Source organism: Gopherus flavomarginatus, chromosome 2 (assembly GCF_025201925.1).
Source record: "Gopherus flavomarginatus isolate rGopFla2 chromosome 2, rGopFla2.mat.asm, whole genome shotgun sequence".
Lineage (NCBI taxonomy): Eukaryota > Metazoa > Chordata > Testudines > Testudinidae > Gopherus > Gopherus flavomarginatus.
Genome location: NC_066618.1, coordinates 280,625,336 through 280,648,423, shown reverse-complemented (window position 1 = coordinate 280,648,423; position 23,088 = coordinate 280,625,336). Strand labels below are relative to the sequence as shown.

The 23,088-nt window shown below is 41.0% G+C and overlaps 2 protein-coding genes across 7 annotated transcripts in view; one reads left to right on the top strand and one right to left on the bottom strand.

The window, feature by feature from the left end:
* Positions 1-5,365, bottom strand: part of NSMCE2 (NSE2 (MMS21) homolog, SMC5-SMC6 complex SUMO ligase) — a 279,238-nt gene extending 273,873 nt beyond the window's left edge. For 2 of the 5 annotated variants that reach the window (XM_050941336.1, XM_050941334.1), the window contains exons 1-2: positions 5,220-5,364; positions 1,426-1,572 (exon numbers count right to left, since the gene is read on the bottom strand). In XM_050941336.1, coding sequence (XP_050797293.1) covers positions 1,426-1,558 — 133 coding nt within the window. In that variant the 5' untranslated portion in view covers positions 1,559-1,572; positions 5,220-5,364. Of the gene's footprint in view, positions 1-1,425; positions 1,573-2,749; positions 2,905-5,219 lie in introns of those variants that run through there. The other 3 variants (XM_050941333.1, XM_050941331.1, XM_050941332.1) reach the window with 3 other exon arrangements.
* A 152-nt stretch (positions 5,366-5,517) lies between these two features.
* The window catches only part of WASHC5 (WASH complex subunit 5), a 36,444-nt gene continuing 18,873 nt past the window's right edge, over positions 5,518-23,088 (top strand). For both annotated transcript variants that reach the window (XM_050940626.1, XM_050940625.1), the window contains exons 1-10: positions 5,518-5,534; positions 9,397-9,699; positions 12,375-12,520; positions 13,778-13,862; positions 14,518-14,618; positions 15,572-15,761; positions 16,962-17,114; positions 18,776-18,889; positions 20,053-20,224; positions 21,093-21,220. In XM_050940626.1, coding sequence (XP_050796583.1) covers positions 9,511-9,699; positions 12,375-12,520; positions 13,778-13,862; positions 14,518-14,618; positions 15,572-15,761; positions 16,962-17,114; positions 18,776-18,889; positions 20,053-20,224; positions 21,093-21,220 — 1,278 coding nt within the window. In that variant the 5' untranslated portion in view covers positions 5,518-5,534; positions 9,397-9,510. The remainder of the gene's footprint in view (positions 5,535-9,396; positions 9,700-12,374; positions 12,521-13,777; positions 13,863-14,517; positions 14,619-15,571; positions 15,762-16,961; positions 17,115-18,775; positions 18,890-20,052; positions 20,225-21,092; positions 21,221-23,088) is intronic.

The window sequence follows — 23,088 nt, the reverse complement described above, 5'->3', positions numbered from 1 at the left end:
GTGGTCCACTATGATCCCCAGATTCCTTTCCGCAGTACTCCTTCCTAGGCAGTCATTTCCCATTTTCCCATTTATAGTTCACATTGTGGAGCCCCAGGGCTGTTTTAACTTGTGCTGGCAATAACTGACTACTATGGGTCATTCTGAGTGTCTAGGATTGCTGGAATGCCATGCTCTCTGGCACATTCACTCATACTCTAGCATGCCCCTAAGATGGGACGAGATGGGGTGACACCAGGAGCAGGGGAATATAGGGCTAGTTATACCAGTTTTACTCCAGCCACGAAGTCCCATATGCAAGGGGAATCCCTAACTGTCTGTTTAAGCCAGCTTTCTGCTTCCTTTGCACTGCCAAGGTAATGGGAATGGTACACAGCTAAGAATCCTGTCCATTGTCTCTGACACTGTGGCTGGTTGAAAGGGTCAGAGGGGAGAAAGGTAACTCTCTAGAAATAGAAGGTTATTCCTCATTGTAACTAAACTCAACTGATGCCTATCCAGTCTAGTAGTTGTTGAATGTCAGATTAGATATGCCATGAATATTCTTTTTGTTGTTGCTGTCGTGGGATTTTCAGTCTCCACTCTTATTAAAAGATAAGTTCATTCATTATTATTATTTGAATTTTTGACTGTTTGGAGATAAAGCCACTGTGGAAGGAAAAGCAACCTTCTGACCTCTTGTGGAGCTATTGTTTCTCCAAGACTATTTGAGAACACTCATTTTAGGCAGCCCTGTAATGAGTACAACCAGATCCTGGCTGTGGTCAGTAACAGCACAGGAAAAGTTGACTGAGTGGTGGTAGGAACAAGAGATCTCACATTTTACTTTCCCCTTGAAAAGCAGATTTGCATGCATCTGACATTAGAAAACATGAAAGCCAAGATTTTCAGAAGTAACTAGGGATTTCGGGGCACTTCCATTTTTGGATGCCCAGAACGAAGCACCTTCAAGAAGTGGGAGCTCAGCATTTTGTGAAAATGAAGCATCTTAAATGTGCCATAAGTTGAGCACCCAAAATCACTAGTCACTTTTGAAAACATTAGAACAAAAACAAAGGAGCTACATTAGAACTAAGAGTCATTTTTAATCAGATTAGGATCAGTCTCCCTCCCTCCCACTTTCTGCACTGCTAAATCTTCTGCAAAGCTGCAGAATAGTGAACACTGACATATAATTGGCTTTCTGTGGTACAAGAAACTAGATCATTATTTTCTTGCTATTTATATTTCCATTCAATTTATCTTTCAAGACAGGGATGTGATTTAAATGATAACCCCCTAAAGTAGACAGAACAGGTGAAGCTGCTACTCTCTGTAAAGAAGGTGGATTTGTATTGCTTCCGGGCCCACATATGCATGCTTAGGCTGTCTATAAGGTTCAAAGGTGATAATAAACAAGATCATTTACTCAAATCAATTACTTACTGCAATTTTCCACAAGGTCAAGAGCAACATTAGTAGCAATATCCATCCCAGTGTTTATGTATGACTGGCAGTTTTTCAGAGACGATAGAGAAGAATCCACACAGTTGAACGAAATCACTGAACCCCCAGGCATCTTGAAATAATTACCTTCGGAAATAACAGAAAATGAGTTTTAGAGATAAAGCATTTGAAACAGGAACAGAAGTACAAATATCCAACTGAGAGTCCCAACAGCTCTAATCACATGTTGAAGAGCAGGGGTGAAGAGCCCCACTGAAATCAATAGAAGCTTTGTAAATGACTCCACTGGAGCCAGGATTTCACCCCAGGTACACCAAACATCTGTGGTGCAACGCCAAACAGCACTACACTGCAGAAAGTGGCTTGTGGCTTTCACATTCTCACTGAAAGTAAAATGCCCACTGACTATAAGGGCTGTTTTGACAAACAGGCAGCCCTCAGAAGAAACAAACAATTGTCACTTATATAGAGATCATCAAACAAGGACATGACTCTGTCCCAAGAATGCATTCACCAGTAAAATTATCCAATGCCTACAATGAAAAAGAGTGATGTGTCTATATTACCAAAAAAGTCACAAAATTAACAGTCAGTGCCAGTAGCACATTCAGGCTGCTGATAGAGTCACACAAGAGTAATACCTAGTTTTTGCCACACAATGAACTTTTTTATTTGCATTGCCATAGTTACTGCAGCTCTACCATCAGCAGCCTAGCTCTCTCACTGATTCACTGCCTTCCCTCTGTTGGTACATTGGCTGCCACACAAGCTCTTAAGTGACTTTTCCCACCTGTAATGGGATTGCTTGCTTCTACAGTTATGCTCCATTGCTTGTCTATATTTTAGTCGTCTGTTTTCCAACCTGAAAAGTTCCATTCTTTTTAATCTCTCCTCATACGGAAGCTGTTCCATACCCCTAATCTTTGTTATTGTCCTTTTTTGTACTTTTCCAATTCTAATATATATTTTTTGAGATGGGGTGACCAGGTCTGAATGACGTATTCAAGCTGTGGGTATGCCATGGATTTATATAAAGGTATTATGATATTTTTGTCTTATTATTAAGGGTAACATTTTGTCACAGAAATTTTTTCATCAGAGTCACAGATTGATCATAGGCAACAAACAAAAATTCACGGAAGCCCGTGACCTGTCCACAGGAGAGGGGAATCGGACAGTCCAAGCCCCACCAGGGGGGCAGGAGTGGCTGAGAGCTGCTCCAACCCTGCCAATGCCAAAGAAGTCTCAGAGGTCCATTAAAGTCACGGAACCCGTGACCTCCATGACAAAATCATATTCCTACTTATTATCTATCCCAAGGGTCCCCAACGCAGTGCCCGCATCTTAATGTGCCCGCATCCTGGCCCCGGGAGAGCACTCGCTGAAATGCGGTCGAATTTCAGCAGCATTTCGGCAGGGATGCCTCTCGATGACGCCGCTTGCCGTCGACAAGTGACGTCATCGAGATGCGTCCCTGCTGGAATTCAGGGGCGATGCCTCTCGATGACGTCACTTTCCGTTAACAAGTGACGTCATCAAGAGGCGTCGCCCCTGAATTTCGGCAGGCGACGCCTCGATGACGCTGCTTGCCGTCAACAAGTGATGTCATTGAGAGGCGTCGCTCCCGAATTTCAGCAGGGATGCCTCTCGATGACGTCACTTGTCGACAGCAAGTGGCATCATCGAGAGGCGTCGCCGCCGAAATGCTGCCGAATTCCAGCGGCATTTCATCGGGTGCTCCACCGCCGCAGTGACCCTTTGTCTGGCGCCCACCAGACGAAAAGGTCGGGGACCACTGATCTATCCCTTTTCTAGTGGTTCCCCAATTTTTGTGTCATCTGCAGGGTCCTATCAAATTTACAGCCATGAAAAACACATCACAGACCATGAAATCGGAGATCTCCCCTCATGAAATCTGGTCTTTTGTGTGCTTTTACTGTACACTATACAGATTTCACAGGGGAGACCAGTGTTTCTCAAACTTGTGATCATGACCCAAAAGAGAGTTGCAGCAGGGTTGCAAGGTTATTTTGGGGGGAGGTCACAGTATTGCCACCCTTATTTCTGTGCTGCCTTCAGAGCTGGGCAACCGGAGAGCGGTGCCTATTGGCCAGGTGCCCAATTCTGAAGGCAGCGCCCAGCCAGCAGCAGCATAGAAGTAGGGGTGGCAATACCATACCATGCCATCCTTCCTTCTGCGCTGCTGCCTTCAAAGCTGGGTGGCTGGAAAGTGGGGCTGCTGACTGAGGGCCCAGCTCTACAGGCAGCAGTAAGGGTGGCAATACCATAACAGGTCATCCTTACTTCTGCACTGCTGGTGGCAGCTCTGCCTTCAGAGCTGGACTCTCAGCCAGCAGCCACCGCTCTCCAGCTGCCCAGCTCTGAAGGCAGCAACACCAGCAGCAGCAGTAGTGCAGAAATACGGGTAGCAGTACTGCAATCCCTCTACAATCACCTTGTGACTCCCTCCAACAACTCTTTTTTGGGTCAGGACCCCTACAATTACAACACGATGAAATTTCATATTTAAATAGCTGAAATTACGCAATTTATTATTTTTTAAATCCTATGACCATGAAATTTACCAAAATCGACTGTAAACTTTATCAGTGATGATTTTATGTTTTCTTCCATCTCACTGATAAAAACATTAAATAGCACAGAACCAAGAACCAGTCCCTGAGGGACATAACTGCTTGATGACAATTCCTCAGCTACAGTTACATTTTGAGACCTATCAGTTGGCCAGATTTTAATCAGTTTAATATTTGTTATGTTAATTTTATATCCTTCTAGCTTTTTAATCAAAATGTTGTGTGGTGCCAAGTCAAATGCCTTACAAAAGTCTATTTCATCAGCTCTATTACCTTTATCAACCATAAACCCCTCAAAAAAGGAAAAGATATCAAGTTAGTTTGAGAGGATCTATTTCCCTAAACCCTTTTTAGCACCTTATTACTAGAAACGTCTTTATTTTACAAATTAGAGGGGTAACCGTGTTAGTCTGGATCTGTTAAAAGCAACAGTGAGTCCTGTAGCATCTTAAAGACTAACAGATGTATTGGAACATAAGCTTTGGTGGGTAGTCTTTAAGGTGCCACAAGACTCATTGCTGTTTTTATTTTACATGAACATTTAGATTCTGCAGACTGTGTCAGTACCCATCTGCCCCATGACTCAGTTTCCCCATATTTAAAACAGAGATTAAAAAAAAAGATCTTCAGCACACTTTGAGATCTACTGATGAAAAATGCTAAGTATCCCTGATACTTCCAAGGCTACCCTTCCAGACACTCAACGCTGCCCTTTGTCGGGGTCATTGTCCTAGTGCTGATCCCCCACCCCCCATCACCTCCCACCCCAGTGGATTTCCAGGTGAAACATGCCAAGCAAAGAGCTCTGCTACTTCGGCCTTCACTTCGCATCTTGGGGCCACACCACAGCATCTCCCTGGCAGACACAGAGGTGGTGGCAGTGCCACCCCCAGCCTGACCCATGCCAGAGCGAGCTGCAAATGCCTCGGGGGCAACATCTGCCCCACGTTTGGGAGCACCCACACTGAGACTAACCTCACTGGGTAACATCACACACAACATCCCATCCACAGCGGGGAGCTCGAGGGGAGGCCTACCAGCCTCTTGCCCATTGCGGGCAGCTTCTCCCTCCCCAGAGGAGAACCTCACCGGCCCCACCAGCAACAGCCCCCCGCCAATCCCAGCTCTGCCCCATAGCTCGGCCGGGGCGGGGGGCCCGCAAGGCATCGGCCCCCCTACCTGGTGCCAGGGGCTCAGCCCCTGAGGCGGCTCCGCCGGCAGCAGGCCGCGCTCCCCTCCGTCCCTATAGGAACCGCAGCCGCCAAGGGAGGCGAGGACTCTCCGCGGCGCAGGCGGGCACCGAGCAGGAACCGACTCATCAGCCGGCGCCTGTGCACATGACCCAGGGCCGCTGGCGCGGGGTGGGCGGGCCGCGGCACGGAGGGCTTCCAGGGAGCGGTGTCCGGGCCTCCTGAAGTGGCTGGCCCGGGGGAAGCCCGGCTGTTTCCTGGCCAGAGAGGGGGCCCGGCCAGCAGCAGGGGCGCGGCGGGCACAGTAAGTGTGGGGGCGGCTTGGCAGGCCCAGGGCACTCTTGGGGAGCTCATGTTTGGGGGGGGGGAAGCAGGGGCTCTGCCCCACCCCTTTGGAGGGGGGGTGTTGGGATTTTGGAGAGTGGATAATTGAGGGTTAATTCTGGGACGAGCGGGTGCTGGGCTGTGTCCTCGTCCAGGGAACTCCCTGGGTGAGGGGCCGACTGTGATGGTGGGAGGGTGACAGTGTCATTTTGTGGGTGTTGTTTTCTGGGGGGGGGGGGTTGTGTTTGTGAGGCACTGGGGAGGCTAGAGCTCGAGTATCTGAGACTCGTAGGATTGCCAACCCTCCAGGATTGTCCAGAGTCTCCGGGAATTAAAGATGATGTCATGTGATAACCTCCAGGAATACGTCCAACCACAATTGGCAACCGTGCTTGGGAGAGGCGGGTTTGGTGCAAAGGGAAATTGCTAAATGGCAGTGAGGGTAGAGAGGGGGGAAGATGTTTCTTTCGGTGCACAAGCCGGAGGTGACAGGTGGGATGAAAGCCAGTGAGTTCTTCAGTATCTCCTTGAAACATACTGTACAAAAGGCATTGAGTGCTAAAAGGAGCCTTTAATATTAATCCAAAATGAGGGCCTTTCTCTGTCCTAGTGAGTAAGACTTAACCACTCTGCAAGTTACTTATTTTGGACTATCGACTGTCTTGTTGATTTTGAAATATTTTAATGTGACATTCATTTAAAATCAAGAAACCATGTTAGACTGATGAGTCGCATTTTTGGAGGATAGGGTGAGGCATAATTTAAGGCCCAGTCCTGCTGTCCTTTATTTAGGTCCCAATCTTGCAATAAGCACTGTGTGGGCAAACTTCTGCATCCAGGCAAAACTCATTCCAGGGCTGTGTACTTAAACAGGAGAAAGACTGGGCCCTTATTAAGTATGTTGTGGTAGAGTGGGTTTAAAGGAGAAGCTGTTAACTTAAATTTAGCTCAACATTTTTTTAAAAAACAAGCTTTTACGAAACCTGAAATCAATACAAAAGTTTCCACAGATGTTTTTAAAAATGAAAACAGTTGTCTTTAACATTGCTGCACTAAGTATCTCATAGGGAAAGTGACCATAAATAAAAGTGAAACTGACTCTGTTGATTTCCCTTGGCCAAGCTGAGAGACAGGCAAAAATTAAACAAATTGTTTGTCTCAAGCCTGCAAACAATTAATTTTGATTTCTTATTCATACTTTACATATGATTGTAGTGACTGAAACTATATGAAAAAGGAAGTGATTCGACAGTTGTGATTTAAGAGGCTTTGTTTGAACTCCTATAGCTTGTTCTCCGGTAACTGTTGTAGCCTACAGGATTGAGCTCAGACTGGGTTTCTGGACATCTAGATTGTTCTCCCACCTCTGTCACTAACTTGCCCTGTCATCTTGGGCAAGGATTATAATCTTTCTGTGGCTCAGTTAACTCATCTATAAAATAGAGATAATGTTTACCCCTTTTGTAAAAGAGGACTACATATTAGATATACCTCTTTCAACTGTAGTGGAGAGAGATTGTTACTGGTTTACATTAGTATTAAAATACACTGTGCAATACAGTACAGTGAAATATACTGACACCACCGTGGAGATATATTTATACCCCATATGTAAAATGCAGCAACATATTTGTTTGATTTCGTATAATGTTCTCCCTGGTACAAGAATTTGGCAAATATAAACACTTCATCTGGTTAAGGTGATTTTGTGTTTTGGAGTCTTTTTAACAGGATAAAATTAAGATTCCTGACTTGGAGAGAGATCACTATGACCTAGAAATGTGAACACAATAGAAAAGGTGTCTGTGTAGCAATGAATAATCTGTAGTGGGACCATTATTGATCAACATACTCATAAATGATCTGGAAAAATGGGTAAACAATGAGGTGGCAATATTTGCAGACGATACAAAACTATTCAAGATAGTTAAGTCCCAGAAGACTGCAAAGAGTAACAAAGGGATCTCACAAAACTGGGAGACTGGGCAACAAAATGGCAGATGAAATTCAGTGTTGATAAATGCAAAGTAATGCACATTGGAAAACAATCTCAACTATACATACGAAATGATGGGGTCTGAATTAGCTGTTAACACTCGAGAAAGAGATCTTGGAGTCATTGTGGATAGTTCTCTGAAAACATCCACTCAGTGTGCAGTGGCAGTCAGAAAAGCAAACAGAATGTTGGGAATCATTAAGAAAGGGATAGATAATAAGACAGAAAATATCATATTTCCTCTATATAAATCCATGATACATGCACACCTTGAATACTGTGTGCAGATCTGGTCACCCCATCCCAAAAAAGATATATTGGAAATGGAAAAGGTACAAAGATGGGCAACTAAAATGATTAGGGGTATGAAACAGGAGGAGAGATTAAAATGACTGGGAATTTTCAGCTTAGAAACGAGATGACTAAGGGGGGGATATGATAGAGGTCTATAAAATCTTGACTGGTGTGAAGAAAGTGTATAAGGAAATGTTATTTAATCTTTTACATAACACAAGAACTAGCTATCACCCAATGAAATTAATAGGCAGCAGGTTTTAAAAAAACAAAAGGAAGTACTTCTTCACACAACATAAAGTCAGCCCCATGGAACTCTTTGCCAGGGATGCTGTGAAGACCAAAACTATAACAGAATTAAAAAAGAACTAGAACTAGATAAATTCCTGGAGGTCTATTAGCCAGGATGGGGAGGGATGCAACACCATGCTCTGAGTGTCCATAGCCTGTTTGCCAGAAGCTGGGAGTGGGCAACAGGGGATGGATCACTTGATGATTACCTGTTCTGTTCATTCCCTCTGAAGCACCTGGCTTTGATGACTGTTGAAAGACAGGACATTGGGCTATATGGACCATTGGTCTGACCCAGTATGACCATTCTTATGTAAAAATTAATTCTAATAATAAAAATGTTTAGTACAGAAACTCACCGATGTAATGACCTGTCAAGATAGCAATGATGTTTGATAACAACCTTGGCAAATAATGCATTTTGTTTTTTACAGTGCAAATATTTGTAATAAAAGATAATAATGTAAAGTGAGCACTGTACACATTATATTCTGTGTTATAATTGAAATCAATATATTTGAAAATGTAGAATATATCCAAAACTATTTAAATAAATGGTATTCTATTATTGTTTTACAGTGCGATTAATCGCTATTAATTTTTTTAATTCTTGACAGCCTTAATTATTTGTAGTTAATATTAGGGGGAAGGATAGCTCGGTGATTTGAGCGTTGGTCTGCTAAAACCCAGGGTTGTGAGTTCAATCCTTGAGGGGGCCATTTAGGGGACTGGGGTAAAAATATGGGGATTGGTCCTGCTTTGAGTAGGGGGTTGGACTAGATGATCTCCTGAGGTCCCTTCCAACCCTAATATTCTATGATTGACCCTGAGCTGCAATTAGCTCCCATTCATATAAATGTTTATCCACATTGCTGTAGCACTTTTTTTACCTGTATTGTGTTATAGATCTAAGGTGGCTGTGCTATTCTTAACTCATTTTATAAAGTATTAGCTTGTGTCAGTATCTTGCTTCTGCTCCATGGCTTGTCATCTGCTTTGATCATTTTGCCCTTTAGCGGCTGCCAGAAATCTTTTGGCAAAGGAGATTGTGCTACAATTTCTCATCTAACCTTGGAGTTGGCTTAGCTAAGCACTGTATATGTGCAGAAGATACACTACAGGGTTTATGTACTTCAGAAATTGAGAGTAGATGGAAGATGAAAAATAAAGTTCTATTACTATAGTTTTTCCAGAGTTGCTTTAATATCTATAGATTGAGCCATTTAAAATGTGCTGAATGTGCGGACTTTTGTTTTTATAGGTAATTTAAATGGAGCATGTAGTTTTCCAGTTAGACTTCTTTCTCCAAATGACCTGAAGATTGAAACTCAAAACCAGACTGCAATAATATCGCTACTCTGTCACAGTCATCTTCATGATGGTTGATTTTCTAGCTGAAAACAATCACTGTGGCCAGGCAATTCTTCGGATTGTCTCTTGTGGAAATGCCATCATTGCGGAACTTTTGAGACTATCTGAGTTTATTCCTGGTGTTTTTAGGCTCAAAGACAAGGCTGATCAACAGAAGTATGGGGATATCATATTTGATTTCAGTTACTTTAAGGTAAATATTACTCTGCCATTGTTAAATCTCTCATGAACCATCATTTTCGTACTGGAGCACTATTTCTCTAGGGCAGTGTTTCTCAAACTGGGGTCTGCAGACCCCCACTCATCAACTCCACCCCTGCCTTCCCAGCGCCTGCTGCATGCCAGGGATCAGCTGTTCAACAGCATGCAGGAGGCTCTGGGAAGGAGGGAGAGGAGCGGGGACAGGGCATGCTCATGGGAGGAGGCAGGGAAGAGGATAGGCAGAGGTAGAGTGGGGGTGGGAAGAAGTGGAGTTGGGGTGGGCCTTGGGGGAAGGAGTGGTGTGGAGTGGGGGCCAGACCTGGGGCTGAGCCACGGCTTGAGGATCTGCTAAAAATTTTAAATCAAAATGGGAGTCCTCAGGTTGGTGAAGTTTGAGAACCACTGCTCTAGGGTGTTTAAGCCTTTTGGTATGCATGTGTTAAAACTGCCATTCTTGAGTAGTTAATTGTACAAATAATTGTAATTAATTATCAAATGTAAGAGTTTATTAAAATTTATTTTATGCTGAATTTGGTATTGGCAATAAATTCACCCAAAGTGAGGTGACAGTGTGGATATGCCTTCACATTAGCTCTTTATTGCTTGAGTGAACTAAATCCAAAAACTTCATATCACACCTTTTCCCCTGCCTTGTTTATTCCTGTGAGTCAGAAGCAGAGTATAATCTAGATCTTGTGTTTGGACAACAGGAATTTGATTTTTAATTCCATTGGATCCAGATCATTTGAAAGGAGGATGTGAGGGGAGAAAAGGGGGATAATATAAAATGCGCACTTACATAAGAAATCCCCAAAAGCACTCTTTTTTGAAAAGTTGTTGGGTTGTCCCAGCTGCAAAAGTAGAACTAGGCCTTTTTAATTATCTGAACGATAGTTTAGTACTTAAAATCTCACTTTCGACAAGACAAGCAAATTCTGAGCCTGTCAACAATGGCTGTGTTCCTTCAGGTAGTATCAGGAGATTCCTGATGCATTTCTGGTTGCCTTAACCTTGTTCTCTATCTTCTGCTGCACTGAAAGCTACTTTTATATAACTTCCTTTTAATAGCAGTTCTGTGATGGTTCTTTCTCCATTAGGTCTGTTTGCATGTGCTGAACTAACAAGCATATGCAGATTCCATGGCCAAAGAGGAACCTTTGTTTCCCTTCCTGGGTTTAACTTCTTAAAGTGCTTTCACTTCACTGTTTTTCCGGACAGTTTGGGAAGGGATCTTTGCAGTGACTCAATTGCCTTTCTGTTTCTGAGAATTGTACAGTTAGAGACCTCTGATCACATAATGGTATTTTATAGAAAGAGTGGTGAGCTCTGAGCTTTGGATGGAGAATCGGGAGCTCCAGTTCTAATCCCATTTATGACCTTATTTTCCTCAGTGCCTAAGGGAGACTGAGGCACAAATAGATTTAAAGTCACATCATCAATTTGGAAATCATACTTTTGTCTAAAATCCTCACTATACAACAGGGGTTGGCAACCTTTCAGAAGTGGTGTGCTGAATTTTCATTTATTCACTCTAATTTAAGGTTCCGCGTGCCAGTAATACATTTTAGCGTTTTTAGAAGGTCTCTCTCTATAAGTCTATAATATGTAACTAAACTATTGTTGTATGTAAAGTAAATAAGGTTTTAAAAATGTTTAAGAAGCTTCATTTACAATTAAATTAAAATGCAGAGCCCCCCCAGACCGGTGGTCAGGACCTGGGCAGTGTGAGTGCCACTGAAAATCAGCTCACAAGCCACCTTCAGCACGTGTGCCATAGGTTGCCTACCCCTGGTATACAAGGAACGTCTAAAATCATTATATTTGAAAGAGACTTGAGACAAAAAATGATTTGTTTCAGTTTGTTTACTTTGTGCAATTGGCAGCACTTTATATGCTGTCAGTTTCATTGCTTTACCTGTATTGTCAGTCAGTCCTTGTGTCCTGCATGTGTGGATCTTTCACACAGCACCAAGAGAAAAAGAAATTTTTAAAATTCACAAAAATTGCCATGAGGACCTAGGCCACTGTTAGACTTCAAATATCTTTTTAAGTTACTTATTTTATGAAGTTCAAGTTGAGAGCGCCCTTTGCAGCTGTTTCCTTCCTTTCTCATAGTCTGTAAATATGTACCTTTGAGGAATAACATGAGGCCCGGGCCTTCTAACACACCCATAGTTCTGCTGCCTTCAAAGAGACAATATGGATTAGAAAAGACTAATTATGTGAGCTGCTGTATGAAGAATCTGGCACTTAAGGTCATAGAATCCAGCCTTAATATGGGAGGATCAAAAGTATTAAGAGTGAAATTGTGGCTCCACTGACGCCAATGGCAAAGGTCTTCCTGACTTCAATAGGACCATGTTTTCACCCAAAGTGTTAATAACTGTGTTTGCAGTTTCCATATAAGAATTCCTAATAAAATGTAAAATCCATCAACCTTTCATTATAAAATTGATTTATAAGTACAAATGTCCAAAATATCTTTTGGGGGAAGATCTAATTGTGAAACCAAAGTTAGTTGAACACACCTTGGCAATGGTCTTTCTTGGTAGTTAAGGTGGATGCAGTTGCTCAATACATAATAATTCATGTACTGTTTTCTACAACAAACTGTCATAATTCTGATCAGTGTTCTTAATAATTTTTAAATCAATTTCCTCTTCTTAGGGGCCTGAGATCTGTGAAGGCAAATTGGAAACCAAACCTGAGTTACTGGATTTAGATGAAGAATTTCGTGAAAACAACATAGAAATTTTGACAAGATTTTATCTAGCATTTCAAAGTGTCCATAAATATATTGTAGATTTAAACAGGTATGTGTGTAAGATTTGTTAATGTAGTGACTCCAGTAACTGTATGATCTTAATCGTTTTTTTTTCTGCCAAAATATTTCTGTGTTACTTAACAGCATGACCTGCTGTAATGAACACTGCATTATGCTACTATCACTGTCTCCAACATGTTGATGGACCTTAGGCAAGTTACTTCACCTGTGCCTCCTTTTCCTTATGAATAAACTGGAAATGATGATTCTTGCCCATCTTCGTAAAATGTTTTTGACATCTGTGAATGAAGGGGGATCTATTATTATAAAATCAATTTTTTGATGTTGCAAAAGAGTATAAGAATTAAGATAAAAAAATTTAGCTTGTACCTCTCTATCTCTGACCGCCAATGGCACTGCTTTCCTAAATTATTTTTTTCTAAGTAACTACTTTACCCCAGGGTTACTGTTTTAAAAGGCTCATGAAATCATGTAAGCGAGAATTGCCAGAGACTCCACAAAGTCCAACAGGGACTTTGCTGTAGCTATTGATTTTATGTGGAAGGTGCTCAGCTGCTGTGGTGATGGACGGTACTAGAAAACCTTTTTTAGATAGATATATCCCACTTAACAATTAAGATGAAACCATTCCACTTCCAGCTTTGCTCTTGCAAAACAGAATGGATATCTATTAGAGAAATTTACAATGTTATATTTGTGAGGTGACTTCTGGGCCTCCTGTCAAACTGTCAATGCCCTCTAGACTCCAGTGATGAAGCTCCGATTAACCTTCTGCATAATATTCCAGTCTTTCCTCCGAGTCTGACTAGTTCCTAATTTTTCCTTTCCATGCTCTGCTCTTCAGTTTACTTCCATCCATACAGAGGTGAAGGGATGGCTTAAAAAGGAGCTGTTCTCCTCACTTGAATATAGGCTTCAAATCTGCAAGATACTGAATACTCTTCAATCCATTGGCTTTAACTGAACCAGAGTATGATCAGTATGTTGCAGGAGACACTCTGCATTTAGTGGGCTCAGGCTTCCAGTGCGTTCCTTAGATTATTAGGACCTTTCTTTTTTTTTTTTTTTTTTTTCAGTGCTTGAGAAACTTGTGTTTGTTGATCCTGTGCTAAGTGAACTTTTTTATACCGTGGGAGATGTTGTCATAGCCCTATAAACAGGGCTTCTGCACTCTTCTGTTGACCTTCAGGGGAAACTGCCCCACTTGCTTGTAAGGGCACATCAGTTGAGTAGCAGAGAGTGGGCTCCTTGTGGTGAATGACCTACTCTTGATTACTGTTTGTAGATATTTGGATGATCTCAATGAAGGAATTTACATTCAACAAACATTAGAAACTGTGCTTCTTAATGAAGATGGCAAGCAACTTCTAGTAAGTATTTACCAGTTAGTAACCAGTAATATAAACTACATCAACTAGGTTAGTTTGGCATCCACGCTTCCTAAATTTAACTTAAACATATTGTCTTTTGTCTATATTTTAACTTCACAAAATGCATTCAAGATCTGTGGCTCATTTTTTGTTAGGAATCCATTGTAGGAAATGGTAAGAGGATAAGGAAACGTTTTCATTTTCACTTCATTGTGGTTCAGATCTGATCCACATCATTAGTGATCCAAAACTCACTGCCATCTGCTGACCGTTTAATGGTCACTGTAATATAAGCTGATCATCTCAGACCATTTTAGCAGATAGTTGCCCTCGTGCCATACACAGATCACTCCGCTAGTAAGACAAGTGGGTATTTCTGTAAAGCTAATAAATAAATTGGCAGGGAGACTGATACTTTCTCATACTTAGCCTTGTTCTCAAGTAGCCATTTCTAATGAACGTTGGCAAGCCCAGGTGTGGAAGTAATGCTGAGATACCTCTGTTTAAAGGATGAGACAAAACATTGAAGCACTGTAATATGGCACTTTTCACAAGATGTAAGAACACTTAATTCGCTTTAAAATATTAATTAAATGGTAAAAGTATGTTAGTGTTAGATAGCATTAATTTGTTAATTAATATTATTTCTCAACAGTGTGAAGCTCTCTATTTGTATGGAGTCATGTTGCTGGTCATTGACCAGAAGATTGAAGGGGAGATCAGAGAGAGAATCTTGGTTTCCTACTATAGATACAGGTATCCTTGTGCTAGGAGGTATTCGAATGTGGTTTGTATAGTAAAAATGTAGCATGCAGCATATTTAGCTAAGGTTTTTTTTTTGTATAGGCATTAATTTAATATGGGATGTGGAGGTATTGGCTCCTGTCCTGCAATCAGATCCACCTGGGTGGATTCTGGTGCCCCTGCAAAGCCTTGTGGACATTAGGGTTACTTCTTTCATGCACCAACGTCTGTCTGCACAGATCCAGCTGCTTGCTGGATCCAGTTGCATAAGCAGTACTATAGACTTGTTCTGATTCTGACCTTATGAGGACTTGGACACCTTGGCTAAAATATTTCTGCCTAGAGCTTCAGTACTGTAACCCTCAGCTATCAAACTATAACAAGTTTCCAAAGGCACAATAAAATGTTTGTGAAATGTACTGAGTTCCAGATACTACATTTATCCCTGAATATACTTCCCACAGTTATAGCACACTTCTGAATAGTCCAGTCAATAAATAGAGCTGCTAGCTGAACTCGGGAATCTTTGTTAAATCACACAAAATCCTCCAAGAATATCAATCTAACCCCTTTCACCAGTAATATGTTTGTTAAAAGGAAAAAAAAATGCTTGTTTAGTCCTTAAAGGAATCCTCACACCTCAACTGGTGTCTCTTCAAACGTTCAGACATGAGAAAGTAGAGTGGAAATTCTCATTTCCAAAATATAAGAGTGAGGCAAGAAAGGGAATTCAGAAGTAAAAGAACATGTCAGATTCATCTTCTGAATTGAGTGCTTTCTGTTTCTGTCCTCTGTGAACTATGAATAAGGTTCTCTGTTTCATTCATGCTTTGTACCCTTAGTTAGTATTCCAGTATAGGCATCTATAGCCGCCCTTCCTTGGTAAGGGGAAAAGAATGTTTGGTTTTTTGTTTTTGTTTTTTAATGGGTCAGTTCATGTAGATACATTTTCTTTTATAACCTAGTGCTGCTCGATCTGCTGATTCCAATATGGATGATATATGTAAGCTGCTTCGAAGCACTGGGTACTCAAGCCAACCAGGAGCTAAAAGACCTCTAAACTATCCTGAAAGTTACTTCAGTAGGGTACCCATAAGTGAAACATTCATTAGCATGGTTATTGGCCGCTTGAGATCTGATGACATATATAACCAGGTGAGTTAATCAGTGGGTTTTGGTGCTCTTAAGGGGTTTCAGTTAATAAAAAGGCACTTTCTTGACCCTATTGATATATTCGGAATTTGTTCAGTTTATCAGTGTAGAAGTGAAGGAATACAATTCTCCATACTCTAGTTCAGTGGTTCTCAAACTTTTTTTTTTTTTCGTGGACCACTTGCTGAGGGTCTTGGCGGACCACTTAATGATCTTTCCAAATGTCCTTTGTACCGTTATTTAACTATTGTAAAGTGCTTTGGATAAAAGCACTGTATATAAAAAAACTTAATAATTAACGTTATTTTGTTCTACAAATAAAAGCACACAACTCATATTTTAATATCAGTAGTCTTACCTTTCTAATGCAATCGATGTGCCTTCTTTCCCTTACTGCAGCATCTCCCGAGCTGAGGCTGGGAAGGAGGGTGGTCTCTTCCCCCACCACAGCAGCCACAGAGCTGAGGCTGGCAAGGAGAGCCATCTCTCCCCAGCAGCCGCAGCCCTGGAACTGAGGAAAGTCACCTCTTTCTCTGGCCGCCGGAGCCCTGCACATCCCAAATTCCCCCACCCCTTCATCTCATTCCACTGTCCCCTCCCACCTACCTCCTATTCCCCCTCAAGGCCACCACCTCACCTTTAGATGTGCATGTTCCCCAGGATCCAGGCACCTAATTAGTGGAGCCATGCCTGCGCGGCTCAACTAATTAGATGGGTGGCCATTCATTCTCTCATGTGCAGCCGCCCAGGTGCGCACCTTAAAGGGAACTGTCCGCGGACCGCCAGAATGGAGCTCACGGACCACTGGTCTAGTTATCTTGTGCTTGGATTATTGCAGTCTCTGCCTCTCTCTGATACTAATCTCACTCGCCCCACCGACTCCCAGTCCTTCCAAATGCCTCCCTCCTGGCCCACTCCTTCCAGTCCATCTTTAGCACTCTGCTTCAGGCATGCTCTCCCCTGCCTTTGAATCATTTACAACAAGGTAATATTTTTATAAAATCTGGATAGCATCTGTAAATTAGCTTGCATATTCTAGTGAGATGCAGGATGTAAAGAGCTCAGTATAATGGATGGATGGATTTGAGACTTACATGCCCAAGATACCCAAATAACAGATGATAGCCTTATCCTATGAATGTACTGTGCTCTTAAGTGCACCATACTAATATTTGCATATGCTTTGTTTTTTCCATATTTTAGGTTTCTGCATATCCATTACCAGAGCATCGCAGCACTGCTCTGGCTACTCAAGCTGCCATGCTGTATGTGATTCTCTATTTTGACCCTTCTATTCTTCACACTCAACAAGCAAAAATGAGAGAGATAGTGGATAAATATTTTCCAGATAACTGGGTAAATACTGCTGTTGTTCTTACACTACGTGCTGGATTTAAACTGCAGTGCAACTTTTATTTAAAGTGCCTTTTTGAAGCGTGCCTTGTAGAAAATACTGTTTTAGAGACTAGAATAGGAACTCCTTTAGGGAGATTAGATTGTGCTTTGTTTGGAGCGTGTTGATTGAGAAAGGACACAGTAAAATATCCCTTGTGAATATTAGTCGCTATGAACATACAGTTCATTTATGGTCAAGTGCAGATGGAATAGAAGCTTCCACCTGTTACCTTTGATGGAGATCTCTGTCCTTACAGCTTTACTTACAACTAAGAAGAGAGTCTTACTAAACAAAGAAAAGTGGAAACAAGTGATTTTACAAATGTCCAGTCGCTTCCAATTGTGTTTTACATGAGCAAGATAGAAAAAGACAAGGAGAAGTGGAAAAACTAATAATAGCAGGCACTGTAAGAAAAAATAGGAACTGTAGCTTCTAGACGCAAGTATGCTACTTCCATTGTCTTTGTGGAAACTGCATGCTAATATCTGAAGGGAGAATTTAGCATTATAGGTTTTCAAGGATGCTACCATCTTTCACTCCACAATGATGCAAATATTTAAATGGCTGACTGTGTGATGGAATGATCAGTTATGATAGAGCCTTCCACTTCTAGGCTGGATTCAAATCAGCATTTAGTGGTTAGTGAATGAAAATCTTAATCTTTAAAGGACATTCAGTAATTTGTGAAATTAGTGATCCAGTGGTTTTAGGCAGGTCCCCACGTCACACAAAATACTATCACAATGAGCCCTAATCAACTCTTTGTATTCTTGGGACGGGACCGAGGATTGATGGGGAAAATACATAGAGCTGTCCACTCACTCCTGCAGATGATCCTACCAGGTCAGAGTGGAGGTGTTTTGTAGTGAAGTTTCACTGCTGCTGCCCTGTTCTGTCTATAACTTGGGTTTTCCACCTCCAGTCAAGCACCTTACATGATCTTAAAAATGAAAAGCGCCCAGTGAACTTAATCACACTTCAGCTTCTCAGATTTTTAAAGGAGCCTAAATGAGTTAGGCACCCAACTCCCTTTGGCTCCTTTTAAAGTCTCATCCTCTGTCTGAAACCATTGTGCCTACTGCTGTTACAAGTAACAGCTCACATTAAACTTAGAGCATGAGGAAAAGAGAGGTGGTGTTCTCAGTTCATCTGGTTTATGCATTTGACATCCCTTTGTGTATGGTCCAGTCCTCTGTCGCTTGTGTGGGGCTTTCACACAGCAACAAGGGGGCTGGGGGTGGAGAGAGGGAGGAAAAACAGGAAAAGGTGATTGCGAAGTCCTAGAAAATGATGGAAACACTTTGTCCTTGAAATTAAATGAAACTGCTATAAATTCACTTTTTAAAAAACTGACTAGATTTCAAATGGCCACTGTCCTTTCAAATGAAAGGAGGAGTCTAAGAATCATGGATTTCCAATGAAGGTGAAGGGAAGAAGGATGTAGCCTAGACGTTTCTTTTGTGTGTAGCTCATCTGTATGTGAGGTTGAGTACAGATTAATTATTTCTAACATTCTAACCCATGAACTACCTTGTTCTGTTCATGCTTCTAGGTGGAGAACATTTCTTTTCCGTAATAAGAATGACCACAACTTAAATTTGGTTTCTGCTTCCATCCTTAGGTTATTAGTATTTATATGGGAATCACTGTGAATCTAACTGATGCATGGGAACCTTACAAGGCTGCAAAAACTGCCCTCAACTACACATTAGATCTTGCAAACATCAAAGAGCAGGTGAGTAAATACACGTTTTATATTCATGGTAAGATTCGAGTTGTGTGGGTATTTCACATGTATTCCATGTGTTTACTAGCACATGGATCCTCTTTCTCTAATGCATAACTCGGCTGAGTCAACATTGAGAATGGCTTCAAGTCTGGAAGTCTGAACCCTCTGTAGTAAATATTTAAGTGTCTCTTCCTCATAGTTCCAGTGCTCTGAGTTGAGTTCATAGCTGCCAACAGCCAACATCATGTTATGCAGTACTCGAGATGCTTTACTAAGGGATTTAGTCTCTTGTTTGGAGCTGAGCAACTGTGCTGAGCGGAGAATCTGTCCCTTTGCTAGTCAGAAATTATCTTCATGAAATGTTTATAACCATTAGTCTGCAGAACGGTTACAAAATATAAAAGTATACTATAGCACAAAAAAGTTGTCTGCCTATTTGTGTTAAACTTTCATGTGACTCTGACTTCAATGGAACTATCCATACACTTAAAACTAATCACATTCGGGATTGAAATCAACAGCAGGGAGGTTCCTAGTGGGACGTTCAAAAGCGCCTACTCACCTGTCTGCATGTTTAGATACCTACATATAAACATCTGTCCCAAGATGGAGCCCCCAACTATCATGTGCAAGAAATAATCACCTTGATATTAAATGAAACTGCTAGAAATTCACTTTAAAAAACTGACTGAATTAATATTTGCAAACATATTTTTCCTTAATCTGTTAATACAGCCAACAACTGATTTATAGCAAATATTTCCAATTTTACAGTGTATTTTATTACTGCTTTGTTCTTTCTAGTGGATGGACAGTAAACTTTTCATTGTCAGCTGGGTGCTTCTACCATTTTTAGGTAAAATTTTTGAAAGCATTTAAGTAACTTAGGAGCCAAAGATCCAGGTTCCTAAACCACTTAGGCATTTTTTAAAACGTTGTCATTCATGTATAGATCCACGACTCTAGATGCTAGATTACATTATCTCACGACTCAGTTACAAAGTCTGCCTTGAACTGTGTTCCCTGGCCATCCCCAGAGAAACTATGTGGATAGTGAATTTACAGCATGTTACTTGACTCATACTCACTCTGTGCTTGTGCAGTGCTGCACATAGCAGATAAATTATGTTTCCTTGTTCCATGTTGATGAAAGAATTGTATGTTCAAAGGCAAGCCGGTATGCTGCTGTCACGGAGCGTGTGCACACTCAAGTGCAGCAGTTTCTCAAAGAGGGTTGTCTGAGGGAGGAGCTAGTGCTGGATAATATTCCCAAGCTGCTCAACTGCTTAAGAGACTGCAATGTTGCAATCCGTTGGCTGATGCTTCACACTGCTGACTCGGGTAAGGCTATGCACTGGGCTTTTAGTACAGTATTCTGTATGTTAAATGATGACTGGAGCTCTTTTTTTTTTTTTTTTTTTTTTTTTTTTTTAATGTTGGCATCATGGAAGCCAGTGGAATTTCAACCATTGCTTTCAGTCACTTGCAGAAGTGGTCTTTTACTAACCCACTTCTTGAAATTTCACCTCAGAATAGTATCCGTGTCACGTGTGTATTCTTACAACCAGACACAGACCTAAAAACTTGAATGTGAAATCATGATTCTGTGGAACTAGCCCATGCAGGTTGAACCATATGAGCAGGGAGACTGGTTTATTTCTTCTGCTTTGCTATTTAACAAAGTACCATTTTCAGGATATTGCATCTAACTTTTTAACGTCATGGTATCGCACATCCTTAGAAACCAAAAGTTTTGTTACGTTTGTACAGCGTCTAGCACCAGAGGGCTTACGGCTCTAGGTATTTAAAAGAAAACAAACATCTAATAATAATAATACGGCGTCTGCATCAAAAAAAAATCACAGCTAAAAAATGTGCCTTTGCAATCTCAGCAGAGCAAACAAAACCTGAATGTACCTTGAGACTTAGCTATATTCTCAACTACAGATAGTCTCTCGAAGTCAGGGGTGAGGTACATCGGTAGAGCACCGGGGGAAGCTTCCACTGCCACTATTCATATCATTCTTGTTCAGTGGCAAGTTGGAGGATATCAGTCCCTTCCACGAACAGAAGTTGGTCCAATAAGATATTACCTCACCTACCCCGTCTCTCTCAATCTTTTCAGAAACTAATATTTGTAAATAGGCTCATTTCTAACAGCATAATGCATTCTCCAGGGGTACAGAATTTTTTGTCCTTCCATTTGCAGCTTGTGACCCAAATAACAAGCGTCTCCGTCAAATAAAGGATCAAATTCTAACGGATTCCAAATACAATGCCAAGATCCTTTTCCAGCTTCTCCTGGATACAGCACAGTTTGAGTTCATCTTGAAAGAGGTAACATGTCAATGACAGCTATCTTTTTAAAAATTATTTCCCCTCAACTGTGACATAGTGCTGAGGAATGGGCATTGAATGCTGATAGAACAATTACGACTGCTTGATCCACTAATGTCAGCAAATGAGTCTCCTTCTCGTTGACCTGGGTTTGCAATCAGAGAGGCTGATTCTGCACCTTGGAATTGCCTTGTACATGTCTTTTCTCAGTGGTTGCCAAATTTCATTCTCGGCCAACACACATTTGCTAAGCATATTGGTTTATCTGACTGATAACTGGCAAACAAGAAGCTGACTAGGAGAAACTGCATAATTCTTATCTTAATATATATTCTTCTTTTAGGCTTTATTTTAACCAAAGGACACTTGGGGCTGATTATGCAAAGACCACTCTAGTGGGAAGTCACTAACACCTATATAAAGTGGGTATAAAATACAACTATTTTGATTTGGTAGTATTTTACACTCCCAGCACTGATTCAGGAAAGCATTTAAGTGCATTCTTAACTTTAAGCACATGCTTTCCTGAACCACGGTTTCTCTTTACACAGGCATGAATCTTTACACAAGATGTAAAGCAGTGGAGAATCAGGCTCTCACAGTATCTCTGCAAATAAAAAATTAATAAATCTTTCTGTTAGTGACCAAAAAATCAACAGTACATCTGACATAAGCACACTTTAACATACAGTATATCCAGCATTCTCCCACTAGACATGGGCCTTGATAGCTGTATTTTTTTTTCCTCACAGGTGCTATTAAGTTTGTATGTAGTATACTAGCGAGATCTTATTTGGATTCAAAGCATACACTAACGCCTTTAATGTATGTTCTTGTGTTCATGGTGAATCAGTTCCAGCCAACTGAGTATTTTCAGCATTATTTAAAATTAGGGCTGTCAATCGCAGTTAACTCACGCAATTAACTCAAAAAAAAATCGTGATTAAAAAGATTAATTGCTGTTTTAAGCGTTCTATTAAACAATGGAATACTAATTGAAATTTATTAAATATTTTGGATGTTTTTCTACATTTTTATATATTATATTCCAGTTTGTAATTGAAATCAAAGTGTATATTATTTTTTTAATTATAAATATTTGCACTGCAAAAATGATAAAATAGTATTTTTCAACTCATCTCATGCAAGTACTGTCGTGCAATCTTTGTCATGAAAGTGCAACTTACAAACGTAGATTTTGTTTGTTTTGTTTTTGAGTGCAGTTACGTAACAAACAATGTAAAACATCAGCGCCTACAAATCCACTCAGTTCTACTTCTTGTTCAGCCAATCGCTAAGACAAACAAGTCCATTTACATTTACGGAAGATAATTCTGCCAGCTTCTTATTTACAAAGTCACCTGAAAGTGAGAAGCATTTGCATGGCACTTTTGTAGCTGGCATGGCAAGGTAATTATGTGCCAGATATTCTAAACATTTGTATCCCCCTTCATGCTTTAGCCACCATGCCAGGGGACATGCTTCCATGCTGATGACACTTGTTAAAAAAATAATGCATTAATTATATTTGTGACTGAATGCCTTGGGGGAGAATTATATGTTCTCTTCTCTGTTTTATGTGCATTCTGTCATGTATTTCATGTTACAGCAGTCTTGGATGATGACCCAGCACATGTTGTTCATTTTAAGAACACTTTCAGTGCAGATTTCACAAAACTTAAAGAACAATAGAATTGTTTACAATGTCATCTGAAAATGAGAACAGGAATTCTCTTGGCACTGCTGTAGCCGATGTTGAAAGATATTTACATGCCATATGCACTTAAGATTCATATGTCGCTTCATGCTCCAACCACCATTCCAGGTGAGATTTCTAAAGATAGCTACAGCACTCGATCCAAGGTTTA